Source organism: Micromesistius poutassou, assembly GCF_964030765.1.
Source record: "Micromesistius poutassou genome assembly, chromosome: 16".
In the NCBI taxonomy this organism is placed as follows: domain Eukaryota; kingdom Metazoa; phylum Chordata; class Actinopteri; order Gadiformes; family Gadidae; genus Micromesistius; species Micromesistius poutassou.
In genome coordinates this window covers 9,327,615-9,346,562 of record NC_140286.1, presented here as the reverse complement: position 1 = coordinate 9,346,562, position 18,948 = coordinate 9,327,615, and the positions used below count along the sequence as shown (strand labels likewise).

Genomic DNA, 18,948 nt, shown 5'->3' with positions numbered 1-18,948 from the left:
TAGGCGTCTATTAGCGCGGATTGCAATTCTTATTGCAGCCTGCAGGGTTATGCGATAAGCATACGGGAACGCGGTCGTTGAGCTGCCCTGCCCCAACATTGCATGACACATTGAACTCAACTAGAATCGCCACCATCATCCAAAAATGTGAGGTCAACAGACCAAAAATTGTCGGAAAGCCTACATAAACTATAGATAGTTAATGTGGCAATCACATTATTAAAAATAGACTTGGAGCAATGATTTACTGAGGAACTATTTTTTTGGGAGCATGCTTTAGCATGCTGCAAGTAGTTGCTGCCCCAGGTGGGGTTGCTGCCCACCTGCCCATATGGACGGCACGCGCCTGTACTTAACTTTCCACCCACACAACTAGGGAGATTACTTTAATTGATGACAAAGCATTTAATACATTAAAAAGACCTAAATAGAAGCTTGGGGGCCCTCCTTGTGTCTTTGGGGACCCTACGCAACAGCATAGTCCGTAAAAAACTATCTATAAACATATGCTTCCAAACACATTGCTACTACATTGTCCATGTGAACTTGTCCTCCATCGCATATCCACTTCCACAGTGCTTGTGCTCTCTTTCTATGTGGTTTATTGGGCTTGTCTCGAGAGACCACCATGGTGCGCCTTAGTTTGGCCAAATAGAGCCCTACGTAGCCCACACGTGTCACGTGGCTATAATTAGAACAGAAACTCGAGACTGTCCCGAAGGGGGGGGGGGGGGGAACGCCCCGGCTGGGTCCGCGAGACTTATAAGAGCGCGGGATCCTTGGGACTGGTTTGGCACAAGACTTTCCGAGCAGGACACATACAAAATTTAGCCAGTAAGTATTAACGATAAAATTTAGTCTTTAATTGTTGAAAATATACGTAAACAAATCACAACAACTTCTGCCACAAAATTGTGTGTGTTAATCATGTTGTAAGTTAGCGTTGTTTGAAAATAAAACTGAACACAATATAACTGTATGGTTGTTTTCATGGAGAACGTATATGACTTCCCCGTTTGGTACGACCGAACAATAAGACTAATTATTGTACGCTTTGAATATATCTTATCCCATAAAGGTATCCAGGGCATCTCAGTGCGATCTCAGTGCTTCTTGTGCGATTTAAGGAAGATGGTGGTCTAAAATGGGTTTTCGACCAGAAACCACAAGGACTACTATACCTGTTGTCTTTCTCTGAGGCCCCACACATCCATTCAGAGGAATATGCAACTAAATGATAAAGCCCGATGATAAACTACTGATCATGGGGAGACACAGGTGAGATCTAATAAAAGTGTGTACATTGTAGCGAACCGTAGAAGAACATATTCTATTGGTTCAAAGTGTCATTCTCCACGGCGCGAGCTATTGGTAACGTTTCAGCAAGTGGACGAAACCATCCAATAGGCTCGCTGGCGCATCTTCCAATTGTGCACTTAATGTAATGTGGTTTCTGACTGGGGTTGACTATAGTTCACTGAAGTTTATAGATGTTAAGGGTATAAAAAATGAGTTCGTATAAATAAGTTTGTATATTCTAACCATCTAGTCCCATTAACCTTTATATGATCCAATGTGAATTGAACTGACCATTTTATAGACCTACGTTGAATATGGAAGGTGCGATTTGATTATCCCTCGTTAAAATGAAGGTGACCAAACTCACTTTAAAGTTTAGAAATGTAGGTCCTAAATTTATTGTGGAGCTTCTTGATGCTTGACACATTGGTCTCCCCCTACACGTGACATATTATGATAAGTAGCCGGACAAAAAAAATGTTTTATGTAATAGACAAACACATGATGATTGAAAGTGTCACAGATTGAAAGTGTCACATGTTTGAAAGACTTTCCTTAACTATAATTGTGCTTGATTCCAAAAATAGCATACACAAAAAAAACGTGTCGTAGGCTACTATTTTTCATGGTTTAGAAATGGCTGCATTTTATTTGTTTGATATATCTCTATATCTAGCGAGTGAATGGCAATAAAGATCTAAAGATCTAAGTGTGCTTCCAATACATATTCTTTTCGCTTTATATCATTATGCTTCATAGCTTCAATAAACTATTGCCTATTCGATTCTGAGTTGAAAACGATGCTGTTGACATAGAGGGTTGGCTTGACCCCTTTGCTTCCTTCTGCCTGAACTTGTTGTATCTGGTTCTGAGTTCCCCCTGCTCTTATTTGACATTTGAGCTCTCTGGGACTTTCTGTCTGGGGTGAAAGTTTGAACCTAGCAGCAGCACATGTACCACTTTGCATAGGAGCGAGGTCATAAGTACTGGTGTCACATGGGAGGGCACTGGGGTGGGGGGTGTCTAATCCCATGTCCAGGGGTGGTGATGATCAGCGCCACCCCCTGACTCCTAGTCTCCATGACCATATTTGGAAGTGCCTGGCTTATCTTTTTTTGGCACTGCTGCCCTCGTTGCCACGACAGCGGGTGACGCAGGAGCACATGTCTGATTCTGCCCCCTTGGTGGCAGGTGGTAGTGGCCCCTGAGTCAGGCCAGGGAGCAGCGGTGAGGAGCTGTCCATACAATAGTTAAATATACCCCACTGACACCCCAAGCATGCGCTCTATATATAAAGCCACGGGCCTCAGCGTTCCTCTGCGTCGGGGGCAATTGGAGACATGCACGGACTCCAAGATATGCATCACAAGACTATCAATGCACCACCACTCACCCCTCTCCCGTCTCATCTCCCCTCCGCTCCATCCCCTGGCACCCTCCACAGACACCCAACCCTACCCCACCCCCGCATATCGGTCAACCCCCATCTGTCTTGGTACTAGCGTTTGGTTGGTAGCGGGATGGGCACCTGAACATATAGGCTTGTGCAAGGTGAGACGGCTACTTCATGGCTGAACGTTTGGCCCTGATGACATGACATTTGAAAATGACAGCTGCGATTTAAACATTTGTAATCTGTAATCTCTGAACAACTCACCGCCTTGAATGCTTGAGTACATGAACATATTTATGGTTAACATGCTGTAGAGGATTATCCGTGTTTCCTGAACATGCTCAGCTGAGATAGAATGTTTCCTTCTTGTTGAATCATTCCATTTCCAGGGGTTTTGATATTGAAATCAAAATACCCTTAGCGGGGCCGTGGACAACAAGCATCAACTTTTGTAAAAGTCACTGGAACTGGAATGGTTAGACTATATGGGGGGGGACTTACCAGGCACTCTTTTAGACCAATAAAGCTGACGTTGTGCGTTGTTTCGCTAAGTATTTATGTTTCAGGTCGCACATGACATTGTAAGGTTACGATAGTAAGGGCATGCTAGGTTATCGTCATCAGGGTGGCCACTGAGGAGTGGAATTCAGTCCATGTGCGTCGGCAAGTATCTGCCATGCTAATGTGTAAACCCTATCACTTCCAGGGTGGGTTTTCAATCGTTATGAACCCGGGCCAGGCGCCAGCACACCTCCTTGTGTGAAATGCTGTAGAAGGGCACTCAATGATTTGCCACATTCATTTTTTCGAATCACAAGGATGATTATAATATTAATGCTCCTAAGTAGTCAACAGACCAGTGTTTTGACGTATGATTTTGAAAAGCAGTAGATTTAGCAATGTCATGTTTTTCAATATATTGCAACCTGCGATTGCAATATGTGATGTGATTGATTTGCATGCATTCAACATATTCATCTTGGTTATTCTAAGCAACAACATAATTTAGATTTGATGAGGTCACGAGGCCTGTACAGGAGATTGTGGAGTTGCTCTGTCACAGAACTATTACTTCTATTCATACTCATGCTTTCAAGCTTCCAAAGGCTTTAGGCTGAGATCATCTTTTATATAGTTATGATTGGTTGAAAAAGCTTCATCATTCAAGTGATGAAGCAATTTTTTCCACTTTGTGGAAATGACATGACCCTCGTAAAAGACACAAAAAATGATTGATGGCTTCTATTTCAATTTAACACATTGTTTTTTTTAGAAAAAAAAATCATTTAGTTGTGTTAATCTCATCACTAGTGGAAATAAAATAGATTTGTACTGTTGTGGAACTTTTCAGCAAAAATACTAAAGTCTTGGTAAATCCAAAAAATGCTGGATGAAAAATGTCGGAAGAAATGTTAATAAATGACTAGTAAGCCAGTCATTGCTGGTTCTTATCAATGTTGTTGTGAAAGCATCAAGTTCAGCGCCTTGCCTAACACAGGGTTGATAATGAAAACGTGACACCATAAGTGGGTTAGGTAGTCTCTTTTAAGTTGCACAACCATCCATTCAAGAGGTGGTTTCATCTTTTTATAAAAGGTTACAATAATAAGGTTATTCTGCATTCAGTTCTTAAGTTACAAGGTTTTTCTATTTACAGGTCAAGAGAGGAAAAATATTACATTGGCTCAAAGCCTTTCTTGGTGTTGACATTATTCCACAGTATATTTACAAGTCTATACACAATCCCTTGGGATCCAGGCGTCCTGCTGTGAGGGAAACAGAAAAAACTAAATCAAAATCCAAATTACACTTTCATTCATATTAATGTGTGTCATTCTAAATATTAGCAAACATATATTAATTTCTTTACCTATAAGCTGTTGAGCAGAGAGTTCTGGATGCTTTTGTACACCTGGTTATAGATCTCCTCCTTTGATTTCCTGCCATCAAGGTATTCTGATTGGGGCAAAACAATCATTAGTTTACTTTTGTTGAGACCGGCGGAAAATCTATAGTTTATGAAGAGCCAAGCCATCATAACGGTCGACGTTCATGACATCATAGGACTTACCTATAGAATTGCAGTTGTTTTCCATCTCTTTCCTGTGTTTCACGTACATGGGCCACACATGGCCGTCGAACAGGCCAGGGGGATCAGGGACTGTGTATGTTCTTGTACTGTCGGGAGAAAGAAAAATTATAAATTTACGTCTTTAGCTGTAGCTGTGGACGACATCAGAAAAAAGCCATTTGGAGTCTGATCCAAGGGCTTCGTCATCTCCTCCTCCTCACCTCCTTCTCTGCTTGCACTCCTCGTATGGAATTGAGATGAAGTAACTCTGGTTATAGAAGTCAAGGAGAGGCCTGTGGGAGCAAGGGGTTCAGTTAGCTCAACAGTCTGCGGTTGAGACGTGCGCTTCTATTAAGGCTGCCTCTGTAGAAAACAGTATGGCGTGTTAGCGAGTGACCCACTGGTAGTTGTAGAGGAGGAAGCCCTCGACGATGAGGATGTGAATCCCCGTCGTCTCCGGGTCCGACGTCTCGGCTTCTATCGTCAGGTTGACTCCATGGGAACGGGCAAACTTAACTGGGTTTTCCTGCCAGCCTTTGATAGTGTTTACCATGGCCTCCATGTCGAGGGCAGTGATGACTGAGGAGAGACAAGAGGAACACATTTCAATGTGCTTCAACTCAAAGCGAATGACTTTGGCATTCACTGAACTGACACTAGAAAAGTGTCAGCTGATTAGTAGAAGTTATTTTGTATGGTTTTTATGTGCAGGAAGACATAAATTATGGATTTCTGGCATGAAAATCCATTCTTACCATCCCACTGTCTAAAGCCGTCCTCCCCGACTTCTATTTGATCAGGTTTCTGAAATAACAGTCACCAATAAAACATTGCTGAAACCTAGTAACCAATCGCAACTGATCACACCTGGACACGACAAGTCAAGGACCCGTCTCCACCGAAAGTTGCCTGTTGCGGCCTGGTTCTTTGTTATTCTTATGTTCGATATAAGTTATTATGGGCCTATCTATAAATCCAAGCGCAACTGTATTGGATATTGGCGAGTCTATAACAAGATTGTATTGGTTGAGTAGGGTATAGGCTAACTTTTTTGTTTTGTTTTCTGTATCAGTTTCCCTGATACAGACGCGCGCCTTTCAAAACCAAAAAATATATAGTAGCCCATGTAGGCTACTAGGCAACTACTATACATCAAGCAAATTCCTACCTAAAACAATAACGCGATGCCAAACGAGTTGGCAACGCTGTTACAAATAGATGAATGAATGACTTCTGAGTAATGACTTTGAGTGGGGACGCTTAACCCTTTCGTTCGCTGTCCAGGAGACAATCAGCCGTATTACAAGGCTGCCAAGAAGAGTGGCAATGCTCATTTAAATAAACAACACCAATAGGCCTGATTGCTGTTTGTTGGCCTACATTTAGTTTAGCAAGGGGGCTGTGTCCTGGCTTACCTTGAAGAAGTCATCCTGGTGCACCACACAGCAGTTTGGTAGTGCCTTTATTAACCGGTTCGTCAACGTGGTTTTCCCACCGTTGGTGATGCTGAAATAAAAATGAGAAAAAGGTTAGCTGATAAATGTCACATTTTTTTTTTTTGATTTCTCTATTTTACAGACGCGTTGTACACATGGTGTAATTTAAGCTCATCGAGACTTACCCGCCGATGCCAATGATGAACTTCATGTTAACTTCTGGTGTTCTTTAGAATTCAGTAAATAAAAGAAGGGAACCCGACTAAAACAAACAAACAATCCTTCAAAGCTTTTACAAGTCTTTGACCTTTCTTATCTTCTCTGCCAAACGTTCCCCCCTTCTACTACTTCATTGATTCTCCATGGCGCTACAGGATTTATATATAGTGTTGACTGGCAGCGTCATAACGTGTCTCGAGAACCTGTGCCCGCGTTGAGCCAATGGGCTTCCCCCTCGCGCGGCTAGAACCGGTTTAGAACCGCTATTGTACGCGGAACGTGTCCAATCAAAAGACGACGAATCGGCCCAGTTTGCGACAGCGTAACCCACCGAATATGCACCTGTCCGTTCGTCATCGTCCGTTCACACGCACGGCTCAGCCAAGCCTACGAAGCTATGAAGCAAATAAAATCTAAACACAAGAGGGACGTACACTGTATATATATAGTCTATAGACTAATGAAGATTAGGAATGATTGTTGCAGACATCTGTGAAAAAGGATGTTCTTTGGACTATATAGATATTGCCTATAGGAGTGGATAAGGCAAGAAGTATATGAAAAATACATTCATCACATTGTAAATGTAGCCTTAACTGGAGATTAAATAGTTGTTCGTTTGAATTTATAGAATAAACAATAAGTTAAATAGTAGCCTATTAGTTTATCAATTAGTGTTCAACAATTTGCCAGTTGTAAACAACTAACATTTTTTATTTCCAAATAGCTCAGCTTTTATTTGTGTGTGTGTGTGTGTGTGTGTGTGTGTGTGTGTGTGTGTGTGTGTGTGTGTGTGTGTGTGTGTGTGTGTGTTTGTGTGTGTGTGTATGCGTATGCGTGTGTGTGTCGGCTGTTGATGTATGTGAGATTGATCCGATATTTTTGTGTGTAAAGCAAAGAGTGGGGCACGTGTGAGAGAGCATGTCATATCAATGTGTGTGTGTGTGTGTGTGTGTGTGTGTGTGTGTGTGTGTGTGTGTGTGTGACCACCTGCTGTGTCACACATACTTCTGATGCAACAGGTTGGAATACATGGCTCCACGCCATGTCACCACCACACAACACTGCCTCTATGTTGAGTCTACACCCCACATCAAAGTCTCTGATGACATCGCCCCCGGGACGTATTAGTGTCATTATCTACACCATCTCTTCAACCCTGAGGCTGCACACTACCGGATGTGTGGGGTGCGGTCGCCGGCTGTGTTTATTTTCTTTTTGCAGTGTTTCATCACAATCTCTTTACTGTACGTCTCCAATGCAGGCCTTGCTGGTGAACTCTCGAGGTGAACTCAGTGTCCGAGACTGGAACGCATTCAAGCACATAGTCAGAGTCGTGTTACTTTCCATTGGGTCTCAGGGGATGGCAGTCTTATTAATTGCCTTTTAGTGCGTTGATACTTTAAAATATGAAGTAGTTGTGTATATAACCTCCCCAGTGTAAACTTAGATTTTCCACACATAACACATGTCTTTAACAATAATGTCTATATCTGTGTTGCATTGGGCACAGGATGGACATGTATCTACCTTTCAGGAGCAGTACTGAGCTTAATAAGACAAGGGTGTTTAAAGCTGATCATCTTGGTAAAAATAAATGTAAAACAGCATTTCATGGGAAACCTTAATTGTTAGCATAACAAATAGTGAAATATGTTCCTTAAAGTAAATTACTATTAAATGCATGCCCTGTCATGGAATTTATTTTACCTGCTGCAATTACATTTTTAAGTGTAGTGGTAATAATGGCTTTGCATTAGAAAATGTGGAAACAAAGCGGTTTTGAATGCAACAGCTTGGAATACATGGCATTTCATTCGTTCTCATCCATTCATTCCTCCATGCATTGCAGAGCTTCCAGTGACGGATCAGAGGATTTATGTGCGTTTCAGTGCGGGTGCTAAAATTGGAAGGAACACACGTGGACAGCCAAAATAATTCCTCAAGTGCTTGACAAGCAGCAGCCCCTCAGCATGCCACTAGGCGTGTACAGTTGTATCTAAATATTGTTTTATCACCTTGTGGTTACGCACAGGGCTTGCATGGGAGAGTAGTGTGTGCCAAACATCTGACCTCTGCAACACTTGCAGATGCAGACTGGCGGAGACAAAGAGAAGTGGTGTAGGTCAAGGGAGGTGTCAAACAGGATTTACACGCTAGTGGTCCTACGTCAAGTGGAGTTTGTATCGGCTCTGAAGCCGCCTGGCCATGCCAAAACATTCCCTATCAGGTGAGGCACAGATCGCCCATTGGTTGATGACTGTAAGGTCGACAGAGGGCGCAATGAAAGAATGTGATAAAATACAGCCCCACCAACTATATATCCATCTTCTGATTTATTATTGTTGGTTTGTACAAACAATGGCACATATTCATTTCATATACATGACTTTAGCAACATAAACATTTAGATATATAACATCTCATTTGTAAATATGTCAGTGCATTGTAAAACATGACACGACACATTATTATCAAAAATATGGAAACATGAAAAAAAAGGAGGGAAATAAATAACCATGCCACTTGCATATGTAACAATGGAAAATATTTGAGTGTGTGTGCAGCCTCCAGCTGTGACCTTTCACCTAGGTCTTGGAAGAACTGTATCATAACGAATGATTGCACATAACTATAAATAACAACCCATGCCTGTCATACCATGGTGAAAACATCCATCTCTTTTGAAAAATAATGCACGAATATATACACATTTTGACTTTACGGTACAAATCCACGTTTGTATCGCTTTATTGCGAAATCATGCTGGAAAAGATTCATAGACACAGACTACATTTCGATTTAAAAGTTTTTCTCATGAAGCCCATTTGGTCATGCAAGAGAACCTTTCTGAAATTCTTACATAACTTCAAAACACGTCATAGGGAAAGATGAGCTCTGACGAATACATGATCAGCCACCAACATGTGCATCAACAGCTGGTTCTGCTTATTCTTTGTAAGACTCAGAATGGAGAAAGTGCTTTGGCCCTTTGTGTCTTCGATGTGAGCGCCTGCATTGTAGATGTGAATGGCGTGTTATCCAACATGACTCTGACAGACCACCAGGGTAGCCATCATCTGGCACAAGGACACCCAGCCGGGCCTGATTTAAGGATCACCGCGGCCGGTGGTGGAGTTATCTGGTGCAGACAGGGATCGGGTGTAGTGGCTGTTGGCCAGGTGATCCCTGACACCACCCGTATTGGGTTAGTCTATTTTTCCCAGGATTTTCCCCGTGTGGCACACAGTGATTAATTGTGATGACGGCAGCCAAGGGGGGGGGGGGGGTTGCCCCCAAAATGGCCTCCTGTGGCGACAACAAGCGAGAGAGAATGAGAGAGAGCAAATAGAACGACAGAGATCTCTAAAAATAGACCTTGCCCCGACCTAGCTTCTTGTCCCATACTGTGACACGGTCCCCCCCGTCCCCCGTCCCCCAGTCCCCCCCCCCCTAACTCTGAAGAGCGAAGAACACTAATTGATCCTTTGCTCTGGCCCCCCCGACTTCTTACTCAAAAGTACCTTCCATTAAAAATAGCAGCACCCGCGGGTGGGGGGTACGGCCGGTGCTGAGGACCCTAGCAGATGGGGCAGTATGGAATGCTGGGGCGCAGTCCTCCTCCTGACAGGAAGGTATGGATGGAAACGCAGAGATCACGGTGTTCACTGTGGTCGGACCCAGTGATGGCACACTTTGACATGGAGACCCATAAGGAGAGGAAGAGGTTCTTCTTGGGACTTGTGTGTATCCCTTTGCCGAAGTATGGTGTAACAATGTTTTTGAACTAACTTCATAATAAACAACAGTGTTTAAGATGAACTCAAAAGAATGTTTGGAATCAATTGAAATGCTGCCTATCCCTCGCCGTTAATATGTGTTTATATATCAAGATCCATGTAGAATATTTCCCCAAATGTCAGAGTTTGTGTAATCGGAAGGATGACATTTCAAACCGTCTGGGAGCAGATGAAGTCTGGACAAACTATGTGTACCTCATTGTCAAAGGTCAGGGCCGATGTGCTCCATGGTGGAGTTGAGCCTGTGAGAAAGACACATCAAAGACACATCATTAAATAAATGATACCCGGTATGTAGGGCTTTGCCAAGAGTACTCAAAAGTATTTTTGTTGCTCCCTCAGGTGTCCTGATTCAAGAGCACAACTGAATTTAGAGAGACGGCAGGAAAAGGTAAATGTTAACTAGCTAGCAATATTACTATGTTAAAGCAAATTAATTTAGCATATACAGATTAGGGTTTAACAGTCGGATCTGTCAACGTTTAGTCCTGTTCTGATTTGTCTGCTTACATAAAACTAACTCAACTCAACTCAGTTCTCAGCCCTTTCTGTACTAGACAATTAAAGGCATCAGTGAAAGGTATATATAATAAAAAAGAAAAACATGTTTGTATGTTTTTAGTTTTTACTAAATGAAAAGTAAGTGTTTAAGTACTACAAGATTATTATATATAATATTATTATTACATATAGATTATAATAATATGTGCCATTTGATAATAATTTGAGTACTATTGGAACTAGGTCACCTTTCTTTGTCTGCTTCTGTGTTGACTTGCGGCTGTTCTTGTTCAGTCCTAAAAGGTCAGACAAAAGAAGAATTACCTCTGGCTACTCTATGATGGCATGAAAACTATTTGGATTTATGTTTTGTTAAGTATTTTTAAAATTGAACTGCTCACCTCTCCTTTTGCACTCTGAGCTTCTCGTCATCATACCTTAGAGAAATTGAAATACAAGTGTGTAAACGATATGTCTGTGCCCTAAATATGCACCAAGTTCTTACATAACACGTTAAGTAATAAGTGTCATCTAGAATGGGAGCAGAATATTGACGATCATTTGGTGATTTATGATATTTATGGTCTGGGATCACACTCTCTGTTACATACTAATTTAATAATGTAACAAAGTTCCTAACAACTGACACCTAATTTGGTTGTATCGGACATGGGACCTAGAAGAAGCATACACTTCAGTGTTTATGTGTGAAAATGACCTCAGCTCAGTTTAAAAATAGGTGGGGTTTACCATAATCAGTATAGAGTATATATACTCTAGTATATAAATTGCAATCGTTACTACAACTTTTATGGAAAGTGTTAAGTGGTAAACGGCTTGCGGGACTGCTTGTGAAAAGCTTCAGTTTGTTATGATGTGTGGGATACATATAGTGACGACAGTGACCTCTGGTGGTCTGAAGGTACTTACTGCAGGACACAATCTGGGATCTGGACGTGCACCATGGGGACGATCTGGCTGAGCTCGTCCAGGCTATAGACATAGCGAATCTTATCCATGAACTTCACACTGCATGAGAGAAACCACAGCATTATGCCATTGTTGTCAAAATCCAACCTTAAAAGCCTTACATTTGTGCATGTGGCACATGTACATGCCTGTAATAACTAATGGTAATCACAATACTGACAAATATGTAGCAAATACGGAACCAAAAATAAAGAAACCGTTGAGTCAAAGTGTATATCTTCCGTTCGCTGGACAGACAAAACAACAGACATTTCTTGTTGTTTCATAGCAGGCCTACAAAGAAATACAGAAGCCAAGTCCTGAAAGAGTGTCCTACTCAAACCATTGGAGATAGTGTGATAGTCCAAACCTTGCCCTGAATCTTAACTTCATCAGAGCCAGAAGTGACTATTCTAGCACACTTTTTACAGAATCCACCCTCATCTCACACGCCTGTTTTTTTTAATCTCCAAACACAGGGACCCCCACCCTCCCCTCCACCCAGTGCTGCACCTCCCCCAGAGGGTTACCTGATGAAGGGCCTGGAGATGGCCAGGACTGTGCGGATGAACCAGGATGGGTGAGCGATGATCAGACACTTGAGGTTCTTCCGTAACCTGCGTGCGCACGGGAAGAAGACATGAAGGTGAGCCTATGATGTCATCCCAGGAACAGTCATCCCCCATCCTCCTCATCAGCATCAACAGCGCCTTCCTTAATCTAATCTACAAAAAAATGTTTGATTTAATGATAGACTTGAAAATAAAATGAATACATCACAAATGTAAAATAGATTTAAACATACATTGATTTTAGATTTTTTGATACATTGATTTACAATCAATGTATATACCATTTTTTTTTGTTACCTCCTGTCAATCATCTGGTAGCACTTCCTGAACCAGCTGATCCCGGGCATCTTGCGGCGAGGAGTGGCTCCATTCAGGTAGATGATCATGTAGTCCTCGGCCACCAGGAGCTCCAGGCTGCTGATGACGTAGCTGCACAAAGCCCATCACAACCAGTGACTGGGGAACGCCCTCTCACATGCAGTCAGCAAGTCATACCAACGTCCCAGTCCAGAACTAAGAGTTGCACTAGAGAGGCTTGTGCACATTGCACACAGTGCACATTTCTATCTGGGATAAGGACAGTCTAGTGTGGTCAGGGTGTTTGACTTCCAGCAGAGAAGTTCTTGGTTTGAACCCCAATGTGCACAATCTGTCTGTTAGCATTATGTGAGCCAGAAGCCTAACCCTTACCAGCACATTAATGACATGTATCTCACAACGAATACGAATAGCGAAAGATTATATGACGTATGTTAATGGTATGGCATAATACCACCATAAGTTTAAACTAAACTACTACTACTACTAAACTACTGTGATGGTTGTTAAGATGCAAGTGTTCCTCACAGAAAGAGGTTCTCCATGATGTAGGTGTAGTCCTCACAGCTGCTCTCAGGAAGATAGCAGGCTGCAAACACTATGATGGCATTCAGACCCTCACCATAGTAACCTGGGAGAGAGAGAGAGAGAGCGAGAGAGAGAGAGAGAGAGAGAGAGAGAGAGAGAGAGAGAGAGAGATAGATAGAGAGAAAAACACAAAACTTATTTTGCACATTCTTAAACAAACTTGGAAATACACTCACACACACACACACACACACAAACGCGCCCTCTCACACATACCTCCGTGTGTGACCACCCTCAGGTAGGGTCTGACGGCCTGCATGTCTATCCTGTGCTCCTGGTCTCCGATGACCACGGACCTCCACAGCCGGCCGCTGGCGTCCCTCTCCTCCTCCCCGTCGCTGTCCCCTGGGAGCTGCTTGGCCGTGGCCACGGGGGTGTCGTCTGGGGGCCCGAGAGAAGCACAACGCTCACAGGTCCGCACCGCACTGGGGTTCTGTTTTGCCTTTTTTTTAAAAGGTTTATTTGAAACCCTGTTAGCAGGAGAACTTCCGTCCAGGAAGTTTTGATGGAAAAGAAAGGTTTCAGGACCAATGGACACATCGGGTGTCCGAGCATCAAAACGTTGTCACAACACACGTCGTCACACTCGCTTGCGCAAGGGAGCGAAGCCCGTCGAAAAAACGACCACTCTGGAGAAAACACGTTTTCAGCTGGACATAGCAGAACACTTTACAGATCCTTTACCTACTTAAGAACTTAATACATTTTAGTAAAAAATAACGCATATGTTCACCAATGTCAACACTTGGTGAAACCCAAACAGAAGGGTTTTCAACTGATAAAAGTGATTAGTGGAGTTACTCACCATATAAATAAAACCAAGCCAACAACACAATAAATATACCTGCATCCTTATGTACCTGTATAGGTCTACAATGTAGTGCATAGATAAAGACAAATTTAGGACCTCAAATTTCAAGTTCCAACTGAATCACAGATGAGGTGTGATCGTCACACCCTCAGTTGCTAACTTATAAGCAATAGCTGCAACATTTTATTTTATCATTATATTACATTATTATCATTATATATACATTATTATCATTATATTTCACACAACCACATGACAATTCAATCTGCAATGACATCACTTCCCCTATACTGACCCTCCCACTCCAGGTCGTTGCCGTTGCTGTTGAAGTCCAGCGAATCGGTGTCGTCGGGCGTTTCCATGGCGTCCACGTCCAGGTCGTCCAGGGACGCCTCGCTGCGGTCCAGGGACAGGTTCATGTGGGGCGCCACCAGGGTGCGCCGCTTTCCCTGCCCCGCCGAGTCCCCCAGCTTCAGGGTGCTGGGCGGGTCTGAGGGGGTCACCAGAGGGCCATAAGAAATGGGATGGTTTGAAATCGGTCTTAGAAGAGCCAAAAAACTGTTGACATAATTATAATTGGACATTTTTTATGCAGGTTGGTGTTTCTGAGCGGTAAGGCTGGACAGAATGATACTTTGATTTATTTCCTTTTCTGGCATTTCATTATCTACTCTGATTGTATGGAATTATGGAAAACATATGATGTGTTTTCTCTACTTGATTGCTATGCTTATACAATATCCGTACACATTCATTTTAATGTGTTACACTGTAAAGCTCTGATATATATAATGTCATATACTATAGTAGACAGTCTGTCCAGCTGAACTGACTTGTTCTGTGGTCAGTGAGGCCGTACGAGGACTCAACGTCGCCATCTTCTGGCAGTGGTCTGAAAAGAACAACAGTAATAGGAAAGTCACAAAGATATACATACACTTGACATGAAGATGTTATGGACTGAAGATTAAATGGATTAAAGCTTGATAGAATAATTATTTTCCCTGTTTATTTCCAATGTACAAAAACTGTATTATAACCCATACAGATTGTCTCTTTTGAATCCCTTGGCCCACATAGGAGCAGTAGTGGTTCAAATTGTGCGTCAAAGTACTATGGATGTCATGAGAGAAACAGCCTCTGTAATTACCAGCTCTGACAATGATGTTATAATTACACGGATAATGCTGGCTGCTATGCAACAAGCCCAGACACAGTACACATACACGGGTATAGAGTGCAAATGATCGCCTGCAGTCAGCACTGCTTTTTTGTTGTCTGATGGTAATTGCAGTGATTATGTTGCCAGTAAAATAGACAGAGGCCGGAGCAGGCCTGGATAACTATATTAGGCGATGGAAAAAGCATAAAGGCTTAAGCCAACACACTGAAATACAAAAGCCAAAACGGCGATAGAGTATTTACATATATTAAGCGGCATACACGAATGGTAAAATGTAGTAATCTGCTTGCAGGGACACTATTAAAAACTATAAATAGACATACACATATAGACCCATACCCTGTGTGAGTCACCCACGCACAAGGCACACAGATTTATGTATAAAATAATCTCCCCCATATGAGTGACTCAGAGCAGGCACCAATTTATACAGACGTCACTGCAGGAGAGAAATAGAGCAAAAAGCAGTTATGTAATCATGCACTAAAAGACTGTGATACAACTCTTCTGCTTCTCTTTTCCTAACTGTTATTTATTTGTTTATATAGTTTTATCTTGAAAGCTACTTTAGAAATCCTTGATTACAGCAACTGCGGTAGGGGATAGGGCATCTCACTCTAGGATGGACACACGCACACTCACACGCGCATGCACACACACACACACACACACACACACACACAGACACACACACACACATACACACGCACACATAGTACCTGGGGAAGTCCTCATCCTGCCACTCATCCTTCACCTCCATGATGTCCATCCCCAGCGTGAGCTCGGCTGTGCTCATCCTGGAGAGAGAGACAGACGGATGGACAGACAGAGACAGACAGACAGAGAGAGAGCATAATCCTTTAGAAACAAGAGGGGTTATCCTAGGAAAGGCCATGCAGATCAGTAATATAATGGAACACGTTGTTCCCTTGGCAGTACTGGGCTGGTGTACCATAACTGTGTCCTAATAGGCCCTGATGTTTTGCTGGGGGCAGCAATGACACTCAGTGAACTAAGTTATTCTTCACCTTCCTTCTGATACATCCCACAGGCCAATAAACTGAGTATAAAATAACCCTGATTCAGCCCCTGTTGGCCAATCTAAAAAAAACAACAACAAGAGACCTTTGTGCAGAGAAGGCACCGGCAGTGACGACACAGACCACGCTACATGATACACAACCCAATAGGAATGTACACACACACATGAGCCTCACACTTTCAACCTGCTCCTACACATCTCTCTTCTCACCGCGGGGGAAGTCCTACTCGTGCTTTGCTGCACATCGCATGAGATTAGACGAACACACCTCTAGAAAAGCCATGCGTGTGTAGAGTGTGTGTCACGTGTGTGTATGTGTGGGAGGGGGGCTGCCTGCAGAGCAGATGTATCCACCGTTCTGTCGGTCAACGATAGCATGGAGATGATGCACCAAAGCCGGCGGTCAGCGAGCAGAACCCATGTGGAAACAATCTGCAACAATGGGAAGCAGAGAGGGGTTTGTAGCCCCAGGGTGCCCTGCTATGGTGGTGGTGCTACTGCTGCTGCTGCTGCTGCTGCTGCTGCTGCTGCTGCTGCTAAATTGAGTGTGGGGTAGGAACAGCGAGTCGGCAGAGTAATGTTGCTTTCTGTGAGAGTGTGTTCCTACTGCACAGTATGACTGTCGCTAGAGCTATGTCGTCTACGGTCACCATGGCTACCAGTGTTGAGATCATTGTTGTTTTGGAGAAATACTTAACATTTTTGCAATAAGGACAAGCAGGAGATGACCGCATTAAGGTTGAACAACAGACTGAATAACAAGAAAAAAAGAAAATAAGAAAAAAAGACCGCACACACTTCAAATCCATCATTTGAGTTATGGGCTTTTAAACCCAGGATTGCCAAGTGACTTTGTGTAGGCTATCATCAGATCCAGTCTAATCCAATGTATTTGTTCAGACCTGTTTCGAAAGGTTAGTCTCAAAGGGCTTTGAATACCCAGATTACACTTAAATTCCCTTATGAGTCATCAAAGGGGCAGGGGAAAAACTCCCCAAACCGACAGCCTTGTGTTACAGTGGCACATGTACGCGATTAGGGGTGTCCATGTGTGTGTATGTGTGTGTGTGCATGTGTGTGTGTGTGTGTGTGTGTGTGTGTGTGTGTGTGTTTCAGAGGGGGCTTGCCGGGGCTTGGGTTTGGTTGATATAATCTTGTAATCCTATATTGTTTTAATTGTTTAATGTGGATCTAATCTGAGTTCTGAGTACAATCTGTTCATTCATTGAATATGCAAGCATCTAAAATAGGAAATAGAAGAAGAGGTTCTTAACGTTCAGAGTCTCAGCACATTTGCCCATCATTATTGTTAATTTAACTGATCTAAACGTATCTTTAGAGCTTTTCATTTAAATATTGACATTACATAGAAAGGTTTATGTGTATATGCTGAGCATTTATTTTAACGTAGTGCAATAATCACTCCACAATATCAATCATAACCCAGGTGTGAACAGCAACTATTTCGGGGGGGAGGGGGGGGGCTCACATAATGCTGCTCACATAATGACCCACACACAGTTGACTGGGACGTGTGGCTGGCCGTCGACACCGATATCTCTGGTCGGACTGCAGCTGCTCCCACAGCGAGGCGGTGATGGACACGCTAAGAGGGGGAGCGTGTGTGGACTGGGGATTGGAGCCCAGATGGTGGTCCGGTCCTCCAGTCCTCCTCCACTACTCTCCTCCTCGCGCGCTGTACACTCCCTGCTCTGCTTTCACCACACGAATGATACTGTTTACCAGGAATTATATTCATGCATGACCATATAAGAAGAATGACTCCAGAAGGGTAATTTAAATGAGTAAATATAAAAGTAAAATTGTAATTAAATCTAGGATGTAGCCTACTTTTTGATTTCCACTATCATTAGGTGAATATGAACATGAACACATGGAAGGTTGTGTTGACCATTACATTAATGTTGCACAATGTTATACATTCTCTGCACAAAAAAACATCCAATAGGCATAGTCTGTGACTATAGAGTCCTCAAAAAGGATTGTGTTTAGCCTTTTGTGCAGCGACAGGTCAGAGAACCCAGATGATGTTCTCAGTGATACGGATGCTCACATGATTTTTTTTTCTAGCAAACTAATATGAATCTCTTCCTTTCTATAAACAACCGCACAATTCACAATAACTGGGGTGGGTGGGGGCGGGGATTATGACATTGGTGAGTGCACCATCTCGAAATAGGCTACAGCGTTAAAGCTTTCAAACGTTGCGATACTGCCACAGGTCATTAAAGAGCAGTCAGGAGATCCTTAATTCTCCATATAGCTCAAGGGTGAAGCTGGCAGGCGGTGGACATCGGGGATCGAACCCAGTAGCCTTTCTGTGGGAGTCGAATCCAACTTCCAATCAAACGAGATCTCAGATGAAAATAGGAGATACTCACTAAAGAGTTGTCTTTTTTGTGTCGTCCGATTGGTTTCCTCTTTAGCTCTATACTTTCCAGATGTGATCATGTGAACGCCATACTTTGCTGAGGACATCTGCAGGTAAAACACACTTTTATATAGTCAGTAGTGCGTAGTCCTTCTCTAGTGAACGAGGTTCTTCCGAATATCTCCTATCGTGTCCTCCCTCCAACGAGTGAAAACCAAACCGGAAAATAAATCCTGCGTCCTTATCGCATCCCGTGCTGAATCAAAACAGCAGCTTCCTCTGTGGGGGAACTCTGCCTCTAGCTGAGAGAGAGAGAGAGAGAGAGAGAGAGAGAGAGAGAGAGAGAGAGAGAGA

The 18,948-nt window shown here is 42.9% G+C and overlaps 2 protein-coding genes and 1 long non-coding RNA gene across 3 annotated transcripts; 1 reads left to right on the top strand and 2 right to left on the bottom strand.

Moving 5' to 3' along the window:
* The first annotated feature begins 727 nt into the window (after window positions 1-727).
* LOC311360872 lies at window positions 728-14,424 on the top strand. Its single transcript, XR_014638502.1, has 7 exons — window positions 728-834; window positions 1,079-1,278; window positions 10,561-10,609; window positions 12,168-12,334; window positions 12,579-12,634; window positions 13,405-13,579; window positions 14,286-14,424. It is a non-coding gene; the product is annotated as an uncharacterized lncRNA (long non-coding RNA).
* LOC311360870 (nicotinamide riboside kinase 2-like) lies at window positions 4,220-6,526 on the bottom strand. The gene is made up of 8 exons (XM_084480969.1): window positions 6,385-6,526; window positions 6,179-6,269; window positions 5,519-5,567; window positions 5,165-5,342; window positions 4,985-5,056; window positions 4,764-4,870; window positions 4,563-4,648; window positions 4,220-4,458 (listed from the first exon to the last, which is right to left on the bottom strand). The coding sequence occupies exons 1-7, from the start codon at window positions 6,408-6,410 to the stop codon at window positions 4,563-4,565; spliced, it is 609 nt and encodes a 202-aa protein (XP_084337095.1). The 5' UTR covers window positions 6,411-6,526; the 3' UTR covers window positions 4,220-4,458.
* LOC311360871 (caytaxin-like) lies at window positions 6,699-18,783 on the bottom strand. Its single transcript, XM_084480970.1, has 12 exons — window positions 18,605-18,783; window positions 15,880-15,957; window positions 14,811-14,869; window positions 14,273-14,467; window positions 13,383-13,547; window positions 13,107-13,209; window positions 12,558-12,689; window positions 12,219-12,305; window positions 11,650-11,748; window positions 11,121-11,156; window positions 10,968-11,015; window positions 6,699-10,460 (listed from the first exon to the last, which is right to left on the bottom strand). The coding sequence occupies exons 2-12, from the start codon at window positions 15,954-15,956 to the stop codon at window positions 10,421-10,423; spliced, it is 1,041 nt and encodes a 346-aa protein (XP_084337096.1). The 5' UTR covers window position 15,957; window positions 18,605-18,783; the 3' UTR covers window positions 6,699-10,420.
* Window positions 18,784-18,948: the final 165 nt, after the last annotated feature.